This window comes from Falco naumanni, chromosome Z (assembly GCF_017639655.2).
Source record: "Falco naumanni isolate bFalNau1 chromosome Z, bFalNau1.pat, whole genome shotgun sequence".
NCBI lineage: Eukaryota > Metazoa > Chordata > Aves > Falconiformes > Falconidae > Falco > Falco naumanni.
In genome coordinates, this window is record NC_054080.1 from 18,372,800 (window position 1) to 18,387,144 (window position 14,345).

The following is a 14,345-nucleotide window of genomic DNA, read 5'->3' on the forward strand; positions in this document are numbered from 1 at the left end:
GTCTTTGCTGGAGCGGGACCGGAGCACAGTCGATGTTAACAGCCCCCCGGGGAACCTGAAGGAGAGCGCGGCTGTCCGGGCAACCTCGTACCTGCGCTTGGCCGTGAGCTGAGCAAGTGTTTTTGCTGGCGCTCGGCCGGCGCGCTGCCAGGCCCGCGCGGCAACGCTTCGGTCCAACGCGGCGATCGACCCGGCGGAGGGATCCCTGCCGTGGGAGTGCCGTGACGGCGGGCGTGCGGGAGGGTCCCTGACGCCGCGGGGGCGGTGGCGCGGCGCGCCGGAAGTGACGATTCGGCGCGTGCGCAGATGGCGTGCGCGCGGGGCAGCGGCCGGCCATGGCGGGGCAGGTGGTGTACCGGCGTGGGACCGGGCAGGTGGGCGCCGGCCGGGGCCGGGGCGGGGGCAGGGGCAGGGGCAGCGGGGCTTTGGGAGCGGCGGTAAAGCGGTCTGTGGCCTCTGCAGAGCGACGACTCGGATGTGTGGGACGACACGGCCCTCATCAAGGCGTACGACAAGGCGGTGGCCTCCTTCAGGGTAAGGGGCGGCCCGCGCGAGGCTGGGCCCGGGGCTGGCGCCGCTGGGTTGCCTTTCATTGCTTCCCTCCTCTCTCTTCCCGAAGAACGCTTTAAAGAATGGCGAGTGTTCGGAGCCTTCGGACAAGCAGGAGCAGCGCCTGAGGATGAAAAGAAAAAACAATAAAAAGAACAGGAATAGGAAGAAGAGCAACGCAGTGCCTTGGAAACAGGTCACCTCACCTGTAGACGCTAGCAACGTTTGTATTGCGTGTTGTACTTCTCTGTGGTACTCGAAAGCAGCTTTTTAATCACCTTGAGAGTAACGTTCTGGCGTGGTGGTGGTGGTAATCTTATTAACCTTATTTATAGTTTACATTTAGCGATTTTGCTAAATACAACAGAAAAACTTCTGGGGGTGGTGGTGCAGGGGAAGTAGTCATTCTTGTGGTTGGGGAAAAAATGCCATTTAGAAAAAGGCGTCTTTCTCTCTGATCACTGGTGTCAGTATTTACTTGCCTCTTCTGTTGCAGTGGAAAGTTGGTGACAGCTGCAATGCTGTTTGGTCTGAGGATGGTAATGTGTACCTAGCAACTATTGCCTCCATCAATCAGAAGAGAGGCACATGTGTTGTTACTTACACGGGATACGGAAATCAGGAGGAGCAGAACCTGTCTGATCTACTTCCTCCAGCCAGTGATGAAACAGTAAATGGGATGGGGAATTTTGGGGAGGTGAGGGACACTTTTTCGTTTGTCTGAAAAGGAAAGTGGGAGAATCAACTTTTCCAGTATTTCTGGTACCGCTGCGTTGTTCAGAGTGAGAATTGATACCCGATTCCATTGTGAAAGGACACAATCTGATGAAGGGAATGAAAGAGTCCCCTTACTTCTGGAACTCTGAATGGAAAAAAGGGAGGGGACAACAAGAAATTCACGAGTGAGAGATAACATAGCTAAAATGGTGAGCAGTTAAGATTATGAGGTTATAAGATCTTTCCTCAGTAGAAGTGGGTTATCTAGAGAGAGGGAAGGATGTGGGTGGGGTTTTCCAGGCTTTTTCAGGCAAAAATTGCTTGCTGTAAACCCTTGTTTAGGGCGTCCCATAAAAACGTCTGTGTCTTCTAGAATGAAAATGAAACACCATATTCAACAGATGAAAGTGAAAAATCTTCTCAGTTACCTCGAATCAAAAACAACTGCACAAAAGCGAGATTCTCCCCTCAAAATTTTCATTTTCTCTCACCACCAGCAACCCCAGGCCTGGGAAGGGTAAGCTCAGCCTTATCTGAAATAACTCATATACTGTTGTTAGGCCTGATGTTATTATAAATTCTGAGACAATAGGATGATACTTAATCATTGTCTAGAAAGCAAATAACAGCATTTTGAGAGTTAACATACAAATACACATGTTGGAAGTTGTTGGTATGTCATTTTAGAATAATCTGGTCACAGGTTACTATGTGTAGCCCTTTTGCAGTGCTAGCTAGTGAGGAAAGCCTTTTCTGTAGCCAACACTTAACTTTGCAATTGCCTTGTAACTTAAAAGAAGGGCGGTGGTCTCTGGACTGTGATAGTGCTGTTAATGATAGCACTGTTGATGTTTTAAGATTTTCTAGCTTTTTTATTTTCTAGCACTTTTTCTAGCTAAGATATATTTCACTGCCCAGGACATTGAAGGCAACAAAAGTGATGTCCAGATGTCATTAAAGCTCTCAGCTGTAGCTTCTCCATGGAATTATGAGGGATGGGGTATTGATACACTCTTCAGTTTTCCTGGTTTGTAGGCATCTAAGTGATAGTGCGGTTGAATGCACCATTATGTTTTCTAAATCGTACTGTTTGTGCAATATTTCTTTATAAGGTTTTCTTTTGTCTTTTTTTCTTTCATATCAAAAGATTTGTATATTTTTAAAGACACGTAAAGATTTAAAGACATTTGCAAGCATAATGGAATTTAGTCAGCATGTGCCCCCAGCCACACAGGAGCAGAGCAATTACTCGTTTGCCTTTGGGAAATATTAGATACATTTCTTCACGTAAGAGTACAACCACTGACTTCTGTTTAGGAAAAACTTTTTTAAATGCTTGTATTAGCTGGAACCCTGTTTCAGCACTGTTTACCTCAGCGACACACTTAATGTAACTTTTATTTTTCTGGCCGTGAAATGCTCCACAGAAATAGCTACTGTGTGTTATTGCAGTTTCATTAAATTTGCTGGGTTGTATTGTCCTTAGTTTAAGGTATGTGAATTGCTTCAAATCTCTTAAAATCCTAATGCCTGAAATTTCTTTTTAATTTGCACTGTTCAATTTTTTTCAATGTAGCCTGGATCAAAATTCAAGGCACTTCCATCATTGCTATCTTGCTGGCCCCCACCCTTACCAGTAGGACCACCAGTAAGTGACAGGAGAATGAGGAAGAAAGTGTCAGAGATGAGTATTGGTGATCTCAATTTTTCTGAATAAATGTGCTCACTGCTTGTGTTTTTAGAACTCATTTCTGTGTTAAAGTCTGTGTTTTCCAGGTATTTGATAATACATTGTTACAAATATTAAAATAATCTAATGCACAAGGTCAGGTCTGCACTCATTTTTGTGACAGTGAAGCTGTTGGTAAGAATACCAAGAGAAAAATTAATTTTAAGAAACCGCACCTTACATTTAAATAACAGCATTCCACTGATGCAGATCAGTATTTTCCCCTAATAAAAGTTTTTTTGTGGACAGTCAAGCTGCAGGAATTCTGTTTCTCCCAAGCTTTGGAAATTAGATTTTTTTCAGAAAATGCCATCTTATTTGACACTTTTCAGAGAATGCATTGAAGATATGTTCCTATTTTTCAGTTTCACATTTTGATCTTTTAGAATTGGTTGCTATCTAATCTGGGGTATACCCTGTTGAAAGAGACATTTCCTTTGTCGTTTCTTAGTTGATTCCTCCTCCACCACCTATGACACCAGACTCTTCTGAGGATGATGAAGCATTGGGGAGCATGTTGATAGCCTGGTACATGAGTGGTTATCACACTGGGTATTACCTGGTATGTGCAACTGTTGTCTTGAAGTGTCTTTTAAGTTTTGCTTTTGTGTTGCTGGTGCTGTTTTCTGCAAGACGTTAGACAGGGAGGGCTGCTTTTTAGATCTTTTATTCTAATTTATGATAGTGAAATTTAAGGGTATTTTGTATAAGTGTTCTTGTCCTTAAGTAGGAGTCACATGAGCCAGCACATATGTATAGTCAATGTTTAGGTTTTTGTTCCACCGGAGAGGTCCCTTGAGGTGCTTTTATAGCCAGTGTTTTATAGTTATTCTGAAACAACCAGTTTTGTCTCTGTAGACAGGTGGAATAAATCTGATTATGTTTATTATTCAGTAGTCTTTTATGTATTTTCTTCGAGTATGAGTGCTAGTGTCAGTTTAGGATCAGATTTGGCATTTTTGCAGAGACCGTTCATTAGTAACTGTTCCAGGTGATTGTGGAGGTCCAGCAGGAGTTATCAGCATAGTTGTGAAAAATCTGTGATGTGGAGTATTGATATGAAGAAAGAAAATTACAAGAGGAATTAAACTCTTTACATCAGGGAGGTTTTTGCCATAGGGTGTCTTCAAAAGACTAGTTTTGGATTTTTTTATTTCAGATTATATATGATTGTGGATTGCTTTAATTTACTTCTAATTGAACAGGAAGTCTATATTTGAAATTATTCTGTAGAGCCACAAATTATAAAGAAGACGTGTAGTTGGCTTTGCCCTTTTTAAACTGCTTATTCTGATTTCCCCAAAGAGCTATTAAAAGCTATTCTTGATGTGTAAAAGACTAAAAAAAGTTTTTTGTTCTGCAATTAAACTTTTTATTTCCATGGTAGTAAAAACAAGATTTTACTAAATTCTGTCCTGTAGGGTTTAAAACAAAGTCGAATGGAAGCAGCACTGGAGAGACAAACACATGCAAAATAATTGAATATCCATCATTGCTTTGAGGGATTGTGAGTATCATAATTTTATGATCATATTAAATGAAGATACGGCGTTGCTTGACAAATTTGAAACTACAGTTCATTGTACAAGCTCTCAACAAGTTCTGAATTCTGTGCAAAACCTGTGAGCTTCAGGACTTCCACCCGCTCTAACGGCTGTCTACAAACACCACTTCTGCCAGTATTAATCCTTTCCTTGCTTAGCAGCCATGGAATAGTTTTTCTTGGCTAGAAGGAAGGAGAGTATTTTATTGCTGTGGTGAAAGGTTTAGATACAGCATTTCTCTACATCAGGATTAACAGCGCAGCTTACTTGAATTATTAGAGAGTTAACCTTCTTTGTTTGTGGGCTAGTTTGAAAAGAAAAGATTAAGTGAAATGCAGTTTTTTCATATGTGTACACATCTTCAGAAGCAACTGCATCTTTATACGGATGGGATAGCAGGATGCGCACCTAAACTTTGTTTTCAGGACAAGATGAACATTTCAGTTTTATGTTGTCGAGCAATTCTGTTTTCATTACTTCAATGCCTGTAATTTTATTTTAAATCCTTTGTTTACAATTCTCCAGTGTATTTTTCAGTTCCTTACGGAACTAAACTACGTTCTTTTGGGGACTTCTTTTTCTGATCTTCTGTGACATGTAATTTCTGTGCAGCTGAGTAAATTCTTGTTTGTTTGTTTAAAAACAAAAAGCTCTTGTATACTAATTTTTGCTTCTTTTTTAAAGCCAGGTACAAATCCTTCCCACTGAGAGGTGTATATCACACACTGATGGTAGATGGTGAAGATCATTATGAAGACAATGAATTCTGACATTTTCTTAAACATTGACTTGTCCTTGATAACAAAAACCCAACTTGAGACTAGTAACTATATGTGTATTGAAATGAGCTATTTCTTGAAGACCTCTAGTCAAATGTATTTAGGAAGCAATGCAGCAATAAAATATTTTTCAATTCCCTGCAACAATTCTAAGTCTTCTTACCTCATGATAGATTTAAGTCTTTAACCCCACATGGTAGATTTAATTTATCTCTCATTTTATCACCTCTTGTATTCCCTCTGACTTTTTGTCCGAATGACACCAGCAGAACAAGCAATTACAATGTACTCTTTTAGGAGAGCTATGGCAGCAATGCATGTTACAGTGGTCACTGGTGGCGATGGCCTGGGAAACAGTACGGCTTCGTATTAAGAGATATCTTGTGGGTCTGATTAGAATCCTGAATATGACAGCTGGATTCAGAAAGGCTCATTTTTTGTTTATGGTAATAAAGATTTACTTTCCAAACTTGGAATTTTAGGGTTGTGGTTTATTTTGGGGTGGTTCTTATTTTTAGCTTCTGTAGATACCTGTCTGTTGGATGAATGGCTGAAAAAGGTTTTGCTGTGTGGACTTATTTCTGAGTACCATTATTAAAAACAAATTAGAAAAAAGCAGGCTGTAAAGGTAATGCCAAGTGTGGACTTAGATTTCAGCTTTTACGGTCTTAACTCTTGTAGAGCAGAGGCTGCAGCTACAAAACTAAACAGTAATTTAGTCCATGCCAGTCGTTTGCTTTTCAGGGAAACGAGCTAAATACAGGCCTCAACTTGGCTGCATTCACTTTCTTTTCCTACTGTGGTCAAGTGTCAGAAACTCACTTTTCTCACAAGTAATTGAGCAAAAAGACAAAGAGATAATCTTAACTTCCCTAAGCCACTTTGAAAGCTTTTTCTTAATTGTCTACCTGAAGTAAATTAAGATTGCTTACAGTGATACAAAGCTGCTAAATTTGCTGAAGAGCCACTGTTCATTGCTTAAGAGACACAGCTGCCATCTGCCCCGGTCCGCTAGTCCTGTGTTAGTATCTGGCAGTATGTTACAAAAAGTGGCCTTTATCAGTTCGTAACACTACTAAAATGTAGCATATACTACTATTTTTAGTGCAGTCCTGCTCATAAAGGGTTTTTATTACTTTTATAAGTGATTTCATTGCAAGCCAAACAACAGAACAGAAACAATTTATTTTAAGTAGGTTTCAAATAAAATTTTACGTTTTTCTTTGCAATATACCAGTTGGGTACAACTTGTAACTATTTGGAAAGCAAGTCAGGTTTTCAGAGTTACGTTAGTCCTGTCTTCTATTTCTTGATTATATATTATATAATGTATATATTATACATTAATGTAACCGTGCTGTAGGAGAGACTGGCATGTTCCATCCTGATGAAAATTTTACAATATATGTTTATGCGCAATGCAGGTGTGTAATTCATAATACAAGAAGAAAGGGAAAAAACGCCCAACCAACAAACCCTAACACTTTCAAACTTTTCTAGTCTTGAAAAATCGGTTGAAGTGGCAAGACCCTTGCCAAGATAATTTTAAACTCCTAGACTGGGGGCGTTGCTCCTTCATGATATCAGACACTTTAAGATCTTCTGCATCAAGCAGGAGACACACCATTACTATTGTCAGAAAACCAGGCAATTGAGAAACACACTGGACAAAAGGGCATCACTGCTGATCCAATGGCTTTGATCTGATTTGTGAACGTATGGCTCATGTCCAGCTCTTTCAAAGCAGGCATGTTATTAAGTGTCCTAAGGAAGTTTTTCCAGCCAGTTCCTGCAATGTGATTAATAGTGAGAGCTTTTCAAGCTTCAGGAAACCTCCACAGTTTGCAAACTTTGCTGCAAAAATAAGACGTTAAGAAAGATTTGTAAAGATGCTCCAAACCCATACGAGACATGAACAAAAATACAGTGAAGCTGACATACCGTACATTTAAAAAAAAAAAATTATTTAGAACTTTGAACTCATTTAAGCATTTTGGTAACTCAGACTGAGAAGACTGATAAAAGAGGGAACTTTAGCAAGCACATTAATGGGTAGTAGAGTAAGATACCACTGTGTTTACAATTCTGAATACTACGCTTACAGACCAAAACAAATACAATGCCAGTTTACACAACCACTGTAGGTCAGACACTAGATCAGCTTTGCACAGATGTAAGATACTGAGTTTAACAATCTCTTCGTTATTCTGTACCATCCCATATGCTCTTCAGTGTTGCCTTATGGTCAGCCTACTTACAAGATGGGACTCTTGTCATCAAGTCACTATATATACTAAAATGTATGTCAAAAATAAAGGAAAATGATATGACAGACATATACATGTGAAGTAGTATAAAAAAAATTATAAATAAAAAAAACAGCAAAAGCATTGCACAGCAGGAAATTGTCTTAAGATAACATCACTCATTCAGGGAAGCGTTTTGCACGTTCTTCCATAGGATCTTCACCTTCTTTCCATTCCTGTAAGCAACCTGCACAGCTGAAGCACTGTACCCTATCATGTTCTCCTGCAAGCAAGAAATTATGCATCTCAAAAATGGTCATGTACATAATTTTCTTTCCCTTAATGATATGCCAGTTGCATAAAAACTGCAACAATGCAGTTTCTTCATGAGTTTACTTTGGTGGCCTCTATCTGTTACTGGAATTACATGCTTACTAAATCAAAGAAAACAAAATGCCACAGAATTGAGATATGTGCTATTATTGTCCTTTTAGTAACACCAGATGAATATACAAATTCTCAGATAAATGGTTGCTCCTTTCTAAAAACATACCCTCCTTCCAACTCTTTGCTCTGGCTTTCACATCAGACAGGGTCATTCCATTTCGATTCCCTCTCCAGCTTTTGCTATCCATTCTGATTTTGCAGCTGCATAACACTCCTGACTGAAAGATAAAGCTAAAGCAAGATTTTGATTAGATACCAGGACTACCTTGAACCTCTGTCCCACCTGCATGGGTTAGAGTGGATCTTTTGCTTGCCTTGTGTTTATATAGCTAACAAACCTGTTTCAAACATGTATAGAAGAACCTGGTTTTCACAAGAGCAGTGGCTTCCACACGGGATTCTGCTGGCTGAGTATTAAGAGTCTAGTCAAACTTCATCCTCAAATATGTTCAAGATGAGATCATTTTTGCAACCAAAGATACTTGATTAGCTAGGAAAGCTTTAGCCTGCCATCAGGTTCTGCAAAGCAGGGACAGATTTAGATTGTGAATTCCTCAGGTAAAGCAAAGCAGAAACACTACTACAGAACCATATCTTTCAGAGAATTATAAATATATTCTTGATTTATAGTACCGATGAAAATCTGGTTTTCTTTCAAAGCCTTTAGGTTTTACTAATTTTTCACCTCTCTTACACAGGCAAATACAAGTGAGATAGATTTACTTAAACAGTACATTTTATAATTATCTCCTATAAAGAAGAAATGTTTACTTGTGCTAAAAAATTGAGAAATACAGAACCAATAAGCTTTCACACATGTAATCTTGCTTAAAGAAAAAAAGTGCAACAGTCTGGAGTGGCTTTCATTTTTAAGGTTGATGTACAATAGAAATATGAAGACAGTATTTTCTACTGAAAAGCTAACAGTCAGGCTAGTCTGGGTTTTCACCTGTTGCAGTAAGTAAATTCTCCTCGATAAAGGAAGCTGTGAAATGCCTCTCCTAAGCAGAAAATTAATACTTCTGTGTTCTATTTTTATTTCAATCTTCAGCTAAATGAAAGAAATAACTATAATATATAAGCAGGGCTAGTACTAAGTATCAACATTTGTAAATACTTTGAAAGAATTCTCTGAAACAGAATTGACTAGTGACAGGTTACTATTAATGAGAAGAAATGGCTCTTCGCAGACAGTAGCAGTTCTAAAGGAAGATAGCGCTGATGCTCTTAAGATACCTAATAGGGTGTTTTCCAAGCAGTATTTCCAGTCCTCCCACCTTACATCAACTAATGGCTTTAGCGTAGATTTTTTGAGATTTCTGAGCCCTGAAAAGCCCATGGGAGAACTCTAGAAAGTATGTAAAACAAGGTTATAAGGTTACTTATAAGGTTAGGGGTAGCAGACTTACACTTTTCCGTTCTCAAAAATAAAGATTTACTGAAATCAATTGTCTGAATATAACAACCTTGAAGACAAAAATGCGGTGGGGTTGGTTTTTTGGTTTTTTTTTCCTGTTGTTTTGTTTTTGTTTTTGTTTTACTGTCCAACACTGTTGCTGAGGAAAAAAAGAGATATCAGAACAAATCAACCTTTTTGTACATACAGAAATATTTTTAGGACAGTCAGTTGACATACTCAGGAAACCATTTATCATGTTCTTGCCAAGGATCATCACCATCTCTTTCTCTGACAGCTATCACAAAAACCCCACTATACTCACTTTTCTTTCCTGCATGTAGAGAGTTACAGATCTTTGACATAATTACACATTTGTGTATTTCACTTGTTCACACTATAGCCATGTGACCATGAGTTCACCAGTGTATATCATTGGTCCAAAACTAGTAGCTCAGGCAAGCCTTCTCCTTAGATTATAGCAAATTAAACTAAAAAGGTTTACAGAACTTAGATTTCAATTTAATTTCAGTTGGATCACTCTGGGTCTAAACTTGACTCAGATACAAAACTGAAAAGGTAAGTTAGATCTTTCTATCAAAACTTCGGAGATACCTGAGAAATTGTATAGGCTTGATGGAATAAACTTGTCTTTTTTGTTGGCTATTTTTTAAATTTGGCATTTAATTTGGCATTTAATTTGGCATTTGATTAGCATTTGGCTAGTCAGTTTATTTGTAAAAGCCAAGCAAATGAGTAATTCTAGTAACCAATGGAATAAGATGGTAGAACTAGAATTTCTGTCCCTAAGTTAACGTATTGATAGTCAGCATAAACCTGATGGAAGAAAGACAGGTCACTCAAATGCTGTAATGCCAGTACAAAATATTCAGGGAAAACTGAGTACACAGTGGTAGAAGGAAAACGAGTATCAGAACTTCAGATATCTTAGAACAAAAACTAACAAAAAGCAGAGATTTTCTGCAAGGTGGAATTTCAGGCCTCTATTGGAATAATACAGTTCTTGGTCCATATTACCCAGCTAACCAACCAGGACAACAAAACTGACTACGTAATGCTCAAACAAATGGGACAGGTACTGTGGCAAGAAACAGAATTGTACCCAGTGACTCCAGTTATCCCCCAAGTTAAATGCACAGATACCACCTTGAAATGCAAAGTAGAGATGACTTAATTTTTTAAGAGGCTATCAGTCGTAATTTCATGGGGCAGCTGGTTAGCCAGTCTACAAGATGATGTAACTTGGTATTGAGAAGAGCTTGAAATCTCACAGTGAAGTGTCACTGTGTAACATGATTGTAATTTACTTAGATGCAACATTCCCCACAGAAACAGGGAACCTACTAAGGCTGTGCTAAAACTTAAAACCAGGAACTATGTAAAGGTAAGGAAGCTGAAATGGCTGACTAAATAAAACCAACCAACCAAAAAAAAATCACCAAACCCAATCAAAAAAACTCCCAAAAACTCTCTTCCAGGCATTTGAGAATTTCCTGAAAGATGTTTTACTGGAAGCGCAGCACCAGCAAATGCTACCTATTAGAAAAGACTTACGAAAAGTTACAGGAAAGGAGTATGCCCGATAGGAAAATAAATCAGATTACAAAAATTAAGAAGATATTGAACAAAAAGCTGGAACTTTTGAGCAAAGCAAATAGAAGGCTCAAAAGCTCTGGCAGATAAAGTATGAAAATAAAATCAGGCAGGCTGAAAACAAATTTTCCAAGAGTAACAAGCTAAAGCAATCTAAACCTTCCAGACAGCAGGAACAAAAAGCCAGTGAAGGGAGTTCGTAGAGCCAGCTGCTAACCAGGCTGTAAAAGAATGATTCAAAGGGGACAATGCAATTGCAGAGGACTCAAAGTGATGTCCTCTACAATATTTGCATTAAATGTTCACTGCAGAAGAATTCAGGGAGATTACCATTTTCTAAATCAGGGGAAATACAGCAGAAGGTGGATCCAAAATCAAAGCAATTATGCAATACATTACGGCTGAGTGGGGAAAACATAATGCTAATCTTTAAAAAGAAATCTGCACCTTTAGGGGAGAGGAAGAGACATCAGATCTGTAAACCTAGCATCTGTTGCAGAAAACTAAGCAGAAAAAAGTGTAATTATGCCATTGTACAAACTATGATTAATCCACATCTTAAACGGTGCATGTGATTGAGGTCCCTTCAGCTCAAAAAATACCGTATTAGACCAGAAAACCATGCAGGGAACAGGAGCAAGGATGATACAAAACGTGGAACAGCTTCAGCGTGAGGAATAGTTGAGCTGCCTATGTTCTTCAGCCTGGGAAAGAAAGTGTTTATGGGGCATACAATACATCATAAAATGCTGAGCAGCACAAAACCCCCTGATGTTATATCCATTCAAGTATTGTAAGTAGACTCACACTGTATTATAAATCAAATCAGAAATTGTCCAAACATCACTTCCGATTACCTGTAAAGAAAAACCCAGTTCTGGCAAGCAAATCAAGCTTTGTTCCTCTGGCATAGAACAGCCATCCATCGACAGACTGAAGCCTCACATCCTCTGTGCTCTAACTGTTGGCATGCTGGGTTCTTCTCCAACTTCTGAACACGTAAGTCATACTTTGAAATATTACCCACCTCTTTGCCCAGGACAAAGTCAGAAGTGGGAGAAAATTTTTGTGCTGTTTGTATGAGATAATAATAATAATATTATTATCTTCATAATAATATCTTCATAATAAATAAAACTAATCCACAGCAAAACCACTGGATTTAACAAGGACGCCACAAAACCCAGCAGCTACCATTTCGGTCAAAGACCATGATGAATGAGATATGTAGGACAAGAAGGACTTTAATCTATCGTGTTCATTTCTCATGGTAGGGTTGTAACTCTTCTGCAGCTGCTCATGGACTTCTTGGAATTCTGCCTCCATGTCTTTGGCAAACTTGCAGAACTTAAAGGCTACCTGTGGGAAACAAGCTTGCAATGCAGAAGGATTCAGGTCATGTTTCATCATTCGTCTCCACAGCAGGGTCCTCTTTGGCAGACATTCTGTGAAAGAACAAAGACAACTATCAAATTATATTACCTGCAGTTTTTAGACAACAGTCATCACCCCTGCTACCTTAATTATGTGGTTTCTACAGGTTATTAACATTTGATTTCACCTTACTAAGAAGAGATAAGGTAACTGTAAAGTTGGTATAAACAGGTGTATTATTAAAGCTGATCAGCTAAATTGAGACTTCTGCAAACTGTGACTGACCTCTGCCCTTACAACAACAATAGCAAGTATCCAGAAGACTTTACAGTCAGAATGGAGGGAAAGAAGAGACATAAACAGGTGAGATTTGTGAGCAGGATGACACAGGTGACTGGCAGATCTTAAAGAGATTCACCCCGTAGCTTAAAAACCTAGAAAGACCTCAGTAAACCAGTATGCCTCTATTTTCTCAATTCTTCCATCTCAAAGTCATGACTGAATGTTGCTAGCACATTTTTAGTTTCTCCTTATTTAGGAGAAAAACAAGCGGGAAAATGTACAATGCCAATGGAAGTAGAAGTAAGAAACAGAAAAAAACCAAAGCAAGATGTTTTATTACAGGATTTTAAAATGTCCACTGTTTTCAATATAGGTAGTGACTAGCAGGATTTGCATAATCTTTCTGTAAGGAAAAGGAACTGGGATTTCATCATCACAACATTAAATTAATTTGGCAGTGAAATTTATTGCCAAACTCATTGTCAACACTTCTCTCTGATAAAGTGGTTTTATTACATGTTTGGTATTTACACTAGTCTTTTAAATATAGTTTATCTTGTAGAAGTAATAACTTTTTATTGTTATTAGTACTCTGGTAAGACAACCATAGGAAATATTTTGCTATGTGATGGTTCAGAACGCAGCAAACCTGTCTACAGTTCAGCTCCATATAGTCAAATTCTGCTCCCCTCGCTTTCAAACAGCTTTGCTTTGTTTCCCAAATTAATTGAGGGATCTTAAAGAGATTTACATTTACTGAACAAATTAATCCTTAAGAAAGTAATTCCAAATCCAGAATCTTCAACCTCTTGTTTTTACTTTTTCACTGGCTACAAAAATCACATTCCCCTCTAACAGGTAAATGTGCACTCAGCAATTTAAGTGTTCTCAAATCCCAAGGCAAAAAGTGCTACAAAAGCTGTAAAAGTCTTCAGGTTCTATATTCTGAAAAACTACCATCATGAATTGCACTACGGGCACCACATTTATTTTTCCTGAATATGGAAATGTGACTCTAATTCAAACTTGATGACCTTTACAATAAAAACTAATCTACTCTTGTTGCTTCAGCCAGGAGTCTGCACAATCCAGCAATGCATCAGTTAGTACTTTAGGGCATTTTTTCACCCGTAAGCTACATCACAACAGTCTAGAAATAGAACTGTTCCTAATATTGCATGAGATAGACAAGGATGCCATATAAGCTCTTCAGGACTTGCAGTTGTTATGCAAGACTAAAACCAGACATGCCTTTTACTCTGATTTTAATTAACATACCCTCAGCACTTTCAGTCTTGGAAATCAGTTAGGACCATTAACACAGACAGTAATTTTTATTCCTACAAGGAATAAAGAAATACATATTTCCTTTTTAATAAATTCATAGATTTATTTTATAAACATTAATTTAATCAATCTAATACTTTATATATAGAAATATACAAAGAACTAAAGAAAGTGGAAGGAAAGCAAGGGCACTCACCTTTCTGAAATCTTCACTCTGCAAGGCAGTGCGCTCTCTAGACTTACTGTGCCTTTTGGCATCAAAGTTCTTGCCACAGCTGTGTCCTCAACCCACCACAGGATGTTTTTGTCTCTTTTCTCAACACTTCAGATCCACACTGTATTATGCAGTATTTTCAGGAAGTGTAAGAACTTCTAACAGGC

At 38.5% G+C, this 14,345-nt stretch overlaps 1 protein-coding gene across 6 annotated transcripts; it reads left to right on the forward strand.

The window, feature by feature from the left end:
* Window positions 1–270: 270 nt before the first annotated feature.
* Window positions 271–5,787, forward strand: LOC121081384 (survival motor neuron protein-like). Of its 6 annotated transcripts, none has more exons than XM_040580378.1 (9): window positions 271–374; window positions 463–534; window positions 620–772; window positions 1,046–1,246; window positions 1,640–1,783; window positions 2,843–2,914; window positions 3,447–3,557; window positions 4,417–4,502; window positions 5,224–5,787. In XM_040580378.1, the coding sequence occupies exons 1-8, from the start codon at window positions 336–338 to the stop codon at window positions 4,471–4,473; spliced, it is 849 nt and encodes a 282-aa protein (XP_040436312.1). In that variant the 5' UTR covers window positions 271–335; the 3' UTR covers window positions 4,474–4,502; window positions 5,224–5,787. The 6 variants fall into 6 exon arrangements, with proteins under 6 accessions (XP_040436312.1, XP_040436313.1, XP_040436315.1 ...); XM_040580379.1 differs by having other exon boundaries at window positions 5,228–5,787; XM_040580381.1 differs by having other exon boundaries at window positions 1,046–1,219.
* Window positions 5,788–14,345: the final 8,558 nt, after the last annotated feature.